The sequence below is a fragment of the Rana temporaria genome, chromosome 3 (genome assembly GCF_905171775.1).
Source record: "Rana temporaria chromosome 3, aRanTem1.1, whole genome shotgun sequence".
Taxonomy (NCBI): domain Eukaryota; kingdom Metazoa; phylum Chordata; class Amphibia; order Anura; family Ranidae; genus Rana; species Rana temporaria.
In genome coordinates, this window is record NC_053491.1 from 306,019,489 (window position 1) to 306,031,721 (window position 12,233).

At 46.6% G+C, this 12,233-nt stretch overlaps 1 protein-coding gene across 2 annotated transcripts in view; it reads right to left on the bottom strand.

Annotated features, from left to right (window-relative positions):
• The window catches only part of HSPA9 (heat shock protein family A (Hsp70) member 9), a 414,391-nt gene that overhangs the window by 212,400 nt on the left and 189,758 nt on the right, over window positions 1-12,233 (bottom strand). For both annotated transcript variants that reach the window (XM_040344789.1, XM_040344788.1), the window contains one exon: window positions 304-396. In XM_040344789.1, coding sequence (XP_040200723.1) covers window positions 304-396 — 93 coding nt within the window. The remainder of the gene's footprint in view (window positions 1-303; window positions 397-12,233) is intronic.

The following is a 12,233-nucleotide window of genomic DNA, read 5'->3' on the forward strand; positions in this document are numbered from 1 at the left end:
GAAGCTATGAAAAGCTGTGAAAGGACTTGCCTAAAAACCTGCTACTGAAGGACTTACCTGGAAGGACTGTTTAACTGCGATAGCAGTTCTGAGCTGTACAAGTCGGTGAGACTGTTATTTTTTTTGTTTTTGCTGCTGCTAAGCCATTTAAGTTTAATAAACCTCAGTTTTGATTTAAGAAGCCTGTGTCCTGCGATCAAGCTGGTCCCCCAAACATTACAATAATAAATAAATTTATATATATATATATATAGAGATAGATAAAAAAAGACACAACCGAAACATATACTTTAAAAAAGCTACCTGTACAGATGAAGATAGTTCACATTTGGCCTTCTCAGCAGCTTCTCTCACTCTTTGTAAAGCCATGTTGTCTTTCATTAGATCGACACCAGTCTTTAAAGAAAAACAAACAAAATGATATACGGTAGTTCTGAAAAATACATTTCAAATAAATAGTTGAAACCCATCTAATGAAATGATATAAAAGTGCTTTAAAAATAAAAATTAAGTGTATTTTCACTTTTGCAGTCCCAGGAGAGAGAAAACCTCACAATGTTTCACACAGCACTTGTTTTATTTATTTTTGTTCAAGGACGCTCAACCATTTGGAGAGGGCCACCTAAGTGATTTGGTAACTGGTCACGGCTTTCAGCTTTTGCAGGAGGAAAAGAGAAGTTTGGTTCCCATATACAGTGCATCCGGATAGAGTTCACTGCGCTTCACTTTTTTTTATATATATATTTTGTTACAGCCTTATTGCAAAATTGATTAACCACTAGCTGACGGCCGTACGACTTTGTACGGCCGCAGCGCGGCTCCCAATCTCTAACAGGCCGTCTTTTTACGGCCGCCCCTTTGCACGTTCCCCGCGCGCGCTCCCGAGCGCGCAGCGGGGAACTGCTGTGCTGGCCGTGTCCCTTGGCGTGGACGGCCAAATGTTTGGTGCTCTCTTGCAAACTCCAAACGAGCAGTTCTATGGCGTTCAAGGAGACAAGGTTTTTGAAGGCGTTTTTTGTTTTTGAAGCCCTTCAGTCTCAGATGCTGTCTGATGGTTATGGGGCTGCAGTCAGCACCAGTAAGGGCCTTAATTTGGGTCGAGGATCGTCCAGTGTCTTGAGGGACAGCCAATTGGATCCTCCGGCTCAGTGCTGGTGAAATTTTTGTTGGGTCTTCCACTTGACTTTTTTGTTCCATAACCCTCAGGATCATTTAAGAAATTCCAAATGACTGTCTTACTGCGTCCGACCTCAGCAGCGATGGCGCGCTGTGAGAGACCCTGCTTATGCAGTTCAGAAACCAGACCACGTTCAAAAAGGGAGAGTTTTTTTGCCTTTGCCATCACGTGTGACTACCTGACAGAAAATGACAATGAATCCACATCTTAGCACAGATTTGGCCTTTTAAAGGCATGTGGTCCTAAACTTTTGATCAGCTGAAAAACAGCCTGTTTCAGTTTATTCGTTTTCATTAAATTGAATGCTCAAAAAATGTTTTGTCTCAGTCTCATTTCTTCTTGTTGCATGTTGAAGCTCTACTTGGAACCTTGTTAAGATCCAACAATGTAAAATATGTTTTTTTGCCATTTTTCAAGTGGTGTTAAACTTTTGTTTAGGACTGTATATGTAAAACGCTGCGTACATTGACAGTGCTATATAAGTACCGGAAATAAATAAAATACATTAAAATTGTAATGACAGCATGGCACATTGCAAAATAGGATATAATGGTGTCAAAAGATCAACAGAATCACAAGAAATTAAAATGGAGTCCACTTCATCAGGAGTGGATGCATCAATCTGAAAGGATATAAATAGCCAGTGTAATCCAACATTGGAACCAAACATAGGGGAAAATAGGATTTTTAGAACAACTTACCTGTAAAAATCCCTTTCTTGAAGTACACCATGCGACACAGAGCCTTAGTCATTACATAATGGGTTAAGGGTCACCAGCGGTGATTGGACACTGCACAACCAATTGAAGACAGTTCCCCTCCATATAACCCCTCCCATCAGGGAAGCACCTCCATTTTTTAGCAAGCAATAGGGTTCCCATAGGAAGGGGTGGGGGGGGACCTCTGTGTCCTGTGGTGTACTCCAAGAAAAGGATTTTACAGGTAAGCCGTTTTAAAAATCCTATTTTCTTTATTGTACACCACAGGACACAGAGCCTTAGTCATTACATAATGGGATGTCCAAGAGCAATGCTCCATATGAAAAGTGGAAGACACAGATCAAGCAGGCCGCCACGGACAAGAAGCTTTATACTGCTGCCTGCAGAAAACACTTCGCCAGAAGGCGGCATCCTCTTGTCCTTTCACGTCCACTTGATAGAATTTGGAAAATGTGTGGACTGAGGACCAAGTTGCAGCTTTGCAGATCTGAGCCAATGAAGCCTGGTGGTGCACTGCCCATGAAGCACTTATCGCCCTGGTAGAGTGTGCCCAAACAGAAAAAGGAGGAGTCCTATTCTTTAAACTAGGCATCCTCAAACTACAGCCCTCCAGCTGTTGTATAACTACAGTTGTGGCCAAAAGTTTTGAGAATGACACAAATTAGTTTTCACAAAGTTTGCTGCTAAACTGCTTTTAGATCTTTGTTTCAGTTGTTTCTGTGATGTAGTGAAATATAATTACACGCACTTCATACGTTTCAAAGGCTGTTATCGACAATTACATGACATTTATGCAAAGTCAGTATTTTCAGTGTTGTCCCTTCTTTTTCAGGACCTCTGCAATTCGACTGGGCATGCGCTCAATCAACTTCTGGGCCAATTCCTGACTGATAGCAACCCATTCTTTCATAATCACTTCTTGGAGATTGTCAGAATTAGTGGGTTTTTGTTTGTCCACCCGCCTCTTAATCCCATTGAGAACTTGTGGTCAATCCTTAAGATCTGGGGAGTTTCCAGGCCATGGACCCAAAATGTCAAAGTTTTGGTCCCTGAGCCACTTAGTTATCACTTTTGCCTTATGGCACAGTGCTCCATCGTGCTGGAAAATGCATTGTTCTTCGCCAAACTGTTGTTGGAGGGTGTTTTGGTACCTTTCTTTATTCATGGCTGTGTTTTTGGGCAAAATTGTGAGTGAGCCCACTCCCTTGGATGAGAAGCAACCCCACACATGAATAGTCTCAGGATGCTTTACTGTTGGCATGACACAGGACTGATGGTAGCGCTCACCTTTTCTTCTGCGGACAAGCCTTTTTCCTGATGCCCCAAACAATTGGAAAGAGGCTTCATCGGAGAATATGACTTTGCCCCAGTCCTCAGCAATCCATTCACCATATTTTCTGCAGAAGACCAATCTGTCCCTGATGGGTTTTTTTGGAGAGAAGTGGCTTCTTTGCTGCCCTTCTTGACACCAGGCCATCTTCCAAAAGTCTTCGCATCACTGTGCGTGCAGATGCGCTCACACCTGCCTGCTGCCATTCCTGAGCAAGCTCTGCACTGGTGGCAGTCCGATCCTGCAGCTGAATCCTCTTTAGAGACGGTCCTGGCGCTTGCTGGACTTTCTTGGGCACCCTGAAGCCTTCACAAACGCAGAGGAAATGTTTATGGGATCAAGTTCATTTTCATGGCAAATCACTCTTCATAACATTCTGGAGTATATGCAATTTCCCATCTCAAAAACTGAGGTAGCAGACTTTGTGAAAATTAGTACCGTATTAGTACGTTTCCCGCGCCGAGTTTGAATACTGTGCCGACATATACAGAGCGCAGTACACTCGTGTATTGTCGGGCAGGCTCGGCAACTCTCGCGCTGACGTCCTGTACGTCCAGGACGTGAGCGCGGAAGGAGCCTAGACTGCCCGACTATACCCGAGTGTACTGCGCTCGGTATATGTCGGCGCAGTATTCAAACTCGGCGCGGGAAAGCAGGTATCAGCATATACCGCCCACCCACTATTTTGCCCTGATTTTCAGGGCAAAAAAGTGCGCGGTATACGCCAATACGGTATTTGTGTCACTCAAAACTTTTGGCCATGGCTGTACACATCCCATGAGGCATTGTAACACACTGACAGTCACAGACATGACTAGGCATGATGGGAATTGTAGTTCCTGAACACCTGGGCCGTAGTTTGAAGACCCCTGCTTTAAACCATAGGCTTGAATTGTCTGTCGAATCCACCTGAGATAGTGGCTTTTGATGCCGCTTGTCCCTTCCTGGGACCATCTGGAAAAATAAACAAAACATCTGTTTTACGTATCTGAACGGTTGCCTGCAGATACACCTTTACTGCTCTCACTAGATCTAGAGTGCGCAATAATCTTTCCTCCGCTGTCTGTAGATCCGGAAATAAAGAAGGCAGAACACTGTCCTGATTTAAAATGAAAAGCTGACACCACCTTAGGTAAAAAAGCAGGATGGGGTCGTAGTACAATTTGTCTGACAAAATAAATAAGGCTCTTTGTGAGAAAAAGCTGCCAATTCAGATACTCTAGCCAAAGAGATAGCAATCAAAAAGGCCAATTTCCTGCTTAAAAGAACCAGCGGAATCTGGCGAATAAGTTCAAAAGATTGCTTCTGCAACACTGACAATACTAGATTCAGAGCCCATGGGCTCTGACTTGACTGGCGGATTGGTCCGCAGGAAACCCCCTGAACGAAAGCCCGAACTAGGGAATGAGATGCCAGAAGACCGATGGAGCCGATATTTGACCCTTAATGGTACTAAGGGCTAATTTCTTATCCATTCCTAGCTGCCAAAAGGTGAGCTTCCTACTTATGTCATATCTTTGAGGATTCCATTCATTAGTTTCACACCATCAAACATATGCCTTCCAGACTCTATAGTAGATAATCCTGGAAGCTGGCTTTCTGGCATTAATAAGTGTAGAAAGCACAGGACCCGAGATCCCTTGTTTCTTCAGAATGTGGGTCTCACAGCCAAACCGTCAAATTTAGCTTTTGTAAGGAAGGATGGAACACTGAGCAGGTTGTGACAAAGCGGAAGCTTCCAAGGTTTTCCTACTACCATCTTTATGATTTCGGCGTACCAGGGTCTTCTAGGCCAATCTGGGGCCACCAAGATTACCGGAATTCCTTCTTTTATCCTGCAAAGTAGCCTTTGTAAGAGAGCGATCGGAGGAAACGCATAGATCAGTGAGAACTGATCTTCATGAAGAGGCTTTGGGGTTTTGCTTGTTGGCCTTTGAACCCCACTGCTTTTTCTTCTGGGCCTGGTCTTTAGCCTTTGTGGCTGGCTGAAAATGCCATCGCCACTGGCTGGAGGTAGATTTACCAGGAGACGGGGAGAGAGAACGTTTTAAACAAGGTCGCTTGTTTTTCTTCTCTGGTAATAGAGTGGTCTTTCCACTCAATATCTTTTGGATATATTTCTCCAAATCTTCCCCAAAGAGGCCTCTGCTGACCAATACTTTAGCCAAAGAATTCTGCGCATATGCACCAGCTGGAGTGCGAGGCGAGATGCTTGCTGAATTGAATCTCTCATAGCGTCAATTGTAAAACAAAGCTTTAGGCAAATTCTCCCACAATTTGACTTGTTCTGAAGGCAGCTCTGTCAGACCCTGTATTACCTGGTCCTTGAGGACCTGACACATGCCTACTGCTGCTACAGAAGGTTGGGCAACCAACCCGGCAAGAAGGAAGGAAGATTTTAGTAAGATTCCAGCTTCTTTTCCGAAGGATCTTTGAACACCTGTACATTATCCACTGGACAAGTCAGGTTCTTATTTACACAAGAAATGGCTGCATCTACAGAAAGCAGGCTCCACTGCTTGGAAAATTCTTCCTCCATAGGATAAAGAATGTCAAACTTCTTTGGAGGAGAGAAACGCTTATCTGGATGTAGCCATTCTGCGTAGATTAACGTTTTTTATAACGGATGAACTGGAAAAGAGCATGCACCCTGCAGGGATTTTTATGAGCCCAGGGAGGAGACAGGTGATTCAGTCAACTCCAAAGAGGGCAACCTGAATGCAGTACGCACTGTTTCAACATAACATTGCACCTGTGACCTTAGAATCTGGGAAGCAGAAAAGTGTTCCTTTGATATCCCTGATCTGTCCGACTCCTCATCCCTGTCCTCTGTAGGTGTTGCCTCATCCTTCGCGTCAGATTTTTCTGAAAGGAGATCTAAAACCATCGAAGGAGATCTGCTTTGCTTTATGTCCTTTTGCAAGGACTTTGCAATTAGCGTAGTGATCTTTCCTTCTAATTTTTCCATGGCTGCGGTGAAAGTGTCCTCAGTGACATATGCAGGCCCAGGTGCCACTGGAGAAATTGTTACTCCCGATAGTGGCAATGGCTCCTCCTGCATAGGTATATCAAAATTTACAGGGGAGAAAGGTACAGAGCAGGCACGGCTAGAGCCCCCTGTCTCAGGCGGCGGTGCTTTGTCTTTCTTAGTCCCTTCTAAGGCAAGACATTATCAAACAAGCCGAGGTACCAAAATGCATATACTACTGTGCTCAGTTTAGCAATCTACATAAAGTATGCAACTTAAACACAGTTTCATGCTATAGAGTGGGTGTCTCTTGGTAGTGCCCCAACCACATAGAGCTTACGTGCCCCTGCGGTTGCATCCCAAAGGCTGCCGACCTCCAAGATCCTTTTATGGCTGTTTGAGCGCCAGAATTCAAGTCAGCGTGCCTGCGCATGCTCGTAATCCCCCTCCTCCCCCACCGCCAATAAAGCACGCCCCTGTGCGCGACCTAGGGCATGATGGCGGCTGTCCAGGGACAAGGGAGAGCCTCCCCGTGCCTATACAGGCTGTACTGGGTTCTTATCCAGCGTTTGGAGGAGAGGAGCGGTGGCCGTGTTATGCAGAGCTCTACAGCAGAAGTGTGCTTGTCCTGCGGATCTGTCACTTTTACAGAGGTGAGTAAAAACTCAGCTATTTACTCCCTCTAGTGGCCAAAAAAGAGAAGACACCCTACTCATAATTAAAAAAAGGTCCTTAACCACTTGCCGCCCGCCAATGACAAATTGACGTCGGCAAAGTGGTTGTAGAATCCTGACTGGACGTCATATGACGTCCTCAGGATTTTGAGCCGCTGCGCACCCCCGGGGGCGTGCATCGCGGCGATAGTTGTTGCAGGGTGTCAGTCTGACACCCCGCAACACCGATCAAGGTAAAGAGTCTCTCACGGAGACTCTTTACCACGTGATCAGCCGTGTCCAATCACGGCTGATCACGATGTAAACAGGAAAAGCCGGTAATCGGCTTTTCCTCACTTGCGTCTGTCAGACGCGAGTAGAGCTGATCGGCTGCTCCTGTGACAGGGGGGGGTTTGTGCTGATTGATTATCAGCACAGCCCCCCCGAGGATGCCCACTGCACCACCAGGGATGCAAAAAAAAAAATAAAAAAAAAAGTATGCCACCCTAGACCACCAGGGATGAGGACACAAAAAATGGATGCCAATCAGTGCCGCAATGGATGCTAATCAGTGCCCACAATGGGCATCACTGATTGGCAGGAATTGTTTGGCACTGATTGGCATCCATTAGTACAACATACGATGGTGCCCATCTATGCTCATCCGTGCCACCTATCAGTGCCCATCCATGCCGCCTATCAGTGCCCATCCATGCCGCCTATCTGTGCCCATCCATGCCGCCTATCTGTGCCCATCCATGCCGCCTATCTGTGCCCATCCATGCCGCCCATCAATGCCACCACATCAGTGCCACCACATCAGTGCCCGTCAGTGCAGTACCATCAGTGCCCATCAGAGAAGGAGAAAAACACTTATTTACAATATTTTATAACAGAAACAAAAAAACCTACGTTAGACTTACCGGTAACGGTATTTCTATGAACCTTCCAGGACGGCACCCGAGAGATGATGGCTCCTCCTGCAGGAAACACAATCACATGACAGTTTAAAAGGCCCCACCCTTCCCCTTGCTCCCCAGTATGCAATAGAGTAATCCTGAACTGGTTCACAAGGGACGTAGTCCTTATAGGTACTTACCTTTTTTCCCTCCACATAGGGTGGGAAGTAGGCCTGCCGTCCTGGAAGGTTCATAGAAATACCATTACCGGTAAGTCTAACGTAGGTTTTCTCTTACCACCTTCCAGGACGGCACCCGAGAGGATAATCGAGTAACAAACACAGGCCTACCTTCAGGGTGGGACCACAGCTTGTAGAACCTTTCGACCAAATGCTAAGTCTTGCTGTGACAACATTTCCACACGATAGTGCTTCAGGAATGTATGACGGCTGGACCAGGTGGCTGCGCTGCGGATTTGTTCCCAGGAGGCCCCTGCTTTCTCAGCCCAGGAAGTTGCTACGGCTCTGGTAGAATGAGCCTTGATCTTTATGGGAGCTGTCGCTCCAGTGCATACATAAGCTTTGGATATTGCTTCTCTAATCCATCTTGAGACTGAGGCTTTTGATGCCTGCAGTCCCTTCCTGGGCCCAGCATGTAGAACTAATAGGTGATTGGATCTCCTAAAAACTCTTAGTTCTCTCTAGATAAGCGAGAAGACACCTTCTTACATCTAAAGAATGAAATTTCTTTTTTTTCGTTCTTTGGTTCAGAACAGAAGGACGGCAATATTATGTCTTGCGTCCTATGAAATAGGGATGCCACCTTAGGTAGGTACAGGGGGTCTGCTCTAAGGGTGATCCTATCCGGCTGTACCCTCAGGAAGGGTTCTTTCATGGATAGCGCCTGTAAATCCCCTACCCTTCTGGCCGAAGTAATGGCTAACAAAAAGGTCAACTTTAAAGTTAGAAACTTAAGGGAAACCTCTTCCAGAGGTTTGAATGGGTGTATAGATAACGCCTCTAACACCCTAGTTAAGTCCCAAGGCGGACAACTATATTTCAGGACTGGAGAAACTCTTTCTCTAGCTAACAAAAAACGTTTTATAAGGTCCTCTTTAGCCAATCTTTTGTCAAGATAGACTGAGAGAGCCGCTATTTGGACCCGAAGGGTACTAACTTTTAATCCTACCTCTACCCCATCCTGGAGAAAGTCCAGGATAACCGGGATAGAAGTTGATACCCGTCTTTCCTTACGCCAGGAACAGAAGGTCTTCCATACTTTTTGGTAAATCTTTTGAGTTACCGGTTTTCTGCTCATGAGGAGAGTACCTATGACCTTCTCTGAGCAGCCTTTGCGTTCCAGAATCTGGCTTCCTTCATGAGGTTCTTCCTTACCGAATAGTTACTTTCCATGGTAAACTTTGTATTCCAGAAACTTGTTCAGGTTTCTCAAGTTTACTATTAGACGGTATTTTCCGGAAGGTTTTCGCACTACGAAAACATGGGAATAAAATCCCTGGTACTGCTGAGCTTTTGGTACTGGTACTACCACTAGTTGTTTGGCTAACTCCTGTATGCCCTCCAAGAGGGCAGACCTTTTCAGGGAATCCCTGGGAAGGCGAGTAAGGGTGACCATGGAGGGGGGTGTTGCCAGAAATTCTAGACGATAGCCTTTTTGAATTATTTGGCGGATGTAATGACTGTTCGAAATTCTCTCCCATAGGGGAAGGAATTGAGATAGTCGACCCCCACTCTGATCTCGGCGTCACTTGGACTGTTTGTCGCTGGGTTTTGGAGGAGGGAAAAGGAGGTTGTTCTTATTCCTTTTACTAAAGTTCCAACGCCTGTAAGGCTCCTTTTTGGCTCCCTGTTTACCCTGCCCCTGGGGGCCTCGAAAAGTTTTTTTGAAACCTTTTTTTGGGTTTAACTGGGAATTTTTTTACCTTTCTCTGATGACCTAGCGAGGACATCATCTAGGTCTTTGCCAAACAGGGAACCTTGGAAGGGGATGCCACAGAGTTTACCCTTGGGCGTTGTATCTCCCTCCCAGGCCTTGATCCAAACTGCCCTCCTAGCTGAGTTAACAAGGGCTGCTGTCTTGGCTGCTGCCCTTGCAGATTCTGTAGCTGCATCTGCCAGGTAAGCAATCGCCTTCCTTATCACTGTAAGTGACTCAACCACCTCCTCAGCCTCAGAATGCTGGGCTAGGTGATCGGTGAGTGTCTCCACCCAAATATCGGTATTCCTAGCTACACATGCTGCTGCTAAGGCTGGACTTAGTGCTGCCGAGTTGGCCTCCCAAGCTTTCCTAAGGAGAGATTCTGCTCTACGGTCCATCACATCCTTGATGTTACCCGCATCCTCAAAGGAAAGATCAGACAATTTGGTGACTTGCGACAAAGCCGCATCAAGTCTAGGAAGCTTAAAAAAGACTTCCTCGTCTTCATGGGAGAAGGGAAACCTTCTTTTCCAGGTTTTTTGTTTGATTATTCTCCTTTCAGGGTCTCTCCATTCCTGAAGGACCAACTCTTTAAGGGACTTGTGCAGGGGGAATACCTTAGATTAAGTGTCACCCAAGCCCCTATAAACTTTATACTGTGCTGAGGTAGGTTTAGGGGGTCTCAGGAATTTCCTCTGTGGCATAGATTGCCTGGAGGAGACTCTCTAGATCTTCTACAGCAAAGAGATATCTCTTTAGACGTAGGTCTTCCTGAGACTGACTAATGGAGTCTCCATCTACCTCTCCTGAGCTGTGCCTAGACCTAGGTAGACTGGCTACCTCACTTTCTTCACCGTCTGCTTCCCCCAGAGGGGGAATCTGAAGGTGTAAAGAAAACACTTGGACCCCTAGAAAAGGGGGTCTCCTGAGAGGAAGTGCCTTCCTTGGGGGTAAGTTCCTCTGTCTCGGTCTGTGCCGACTGCCCAGCTGCCTCCCGGAAGGCTTTAACTGTTGCTAACATTTCTGTTTGCATGGATGCAAGAAAATTCTTCATCATCGCAGCAGCCTCCTTTCCTGCCAGAATATTTATACATTTATAGCAGAAGGGTTTAGTGTAGGACTTGGGGAGCTTCTCTTTACAATTCCCACACTTTTTAGAGGAACTATGCCCTGTAGCGGAAGGAGACTGAACTGAGGCCTCCTGGGGTCCGCTGGGGGGTTCTGAAAGACATGAGATGTACAAACATTAAATTGTCTTTTCCCCCAGACTGCTGGCTGTACTGGGGAGGGGAGGAAGCGGACGAGAAGGGATCCAGATCCTGCTCTGGTCGTTCCCTAAAAGTTTGGGAACTCTCACCGCTTCCCTCCTCCCTTTCCAGGGGGATTAGTACTTACCGACCCCCGACCTGGATCTGCCAGCGGTCGTGTCGGTCTTTCCGTCCTCTTCCATGAGAAGGGTGAACCGGTCCTGGCTGTCGATACTCCTGTCAAGCTAACCGTAAGCCGACCCGTCCACCGCCCAGCGCTGTTTCACGTTGCCGACAGGAACTTCCGGGTTACGCCGCCTGGAACCGCCCACTTCCTGTGACGCAGTTCCTGTCTCAGAATGAGGCTTGGAGCGCGGCGTTTTGAATCTTGGAGACCTGGGAAACGGCGATTCGAATGGCGGTGGATTCGATTAGCACACAGTGATGATGGCTCACCTCCCCGCAGCTCAGAGCACTGGTGCTTACATGGGGCGACCTGTGAGTTTGGACCGAAGTCTACAGGTAAGTTCAGCCCTCCCCGGCCTCCCTTAGACCTGTCTCACAGGGGTACCTTTGACCCTCCCCGGTCTCTAGGTTTCCACTAACAAAACAAACGTGTCGCTGTGTTCGGAGAAACACAATCAATACTGGGGAGCAAGGGGAAGGGTGGGGCCTTTTAAACTGTCATGTGATTGTGTTTCCTGCAGGAGGAGCCATCATCTCTCGGGTGCCGTCCTGGAAGGTGGTAAGAGAAAAAGTGTTTTTTTTTTTCTAAATTTTCGGTCATTTAAAAAAAAAAAATTGCAGAAAATATCCCAGAGGTGATCAAATACCACCAAAGGAAAGCTCTATTTGTGGGTACAAAAATAAACTAAATAAAAATTTAGTTTGGGTACAGTGTTGTATGACCGCGCAATTGTCATTCAAAGTGCAACAGTGCTGAAAGCTAAAAATTGGTCTGGGCGGGAAGGTGTATAAGTGCCCTGTATGGAAGTGGTTAAGCTTGTTCTTAGGATTCCATTTTCTCTTACAGTAGGTGAACGCGATATTGTGTCAATCTCGCTCCCTTTCTCGGCGAGATTGACCACCTACGAGCCCCATCGCGGGAGCCAGCGCCGAGCTGGCTTGCCGCGATGGAGACAGAGCCGTCTCAGAAGCGACGGGAGATCCGACTTGGATTCCCGCCAATTCTATGCGTGTGCGGCGTTTGTTATGAATCCTGAGGGGGAAGTCCCCGCCGGATTTTAAATAAAAATCCGGCATGGGTTCCCCCCTCAGGAGCATACCGGGCCCTTAGGTCTG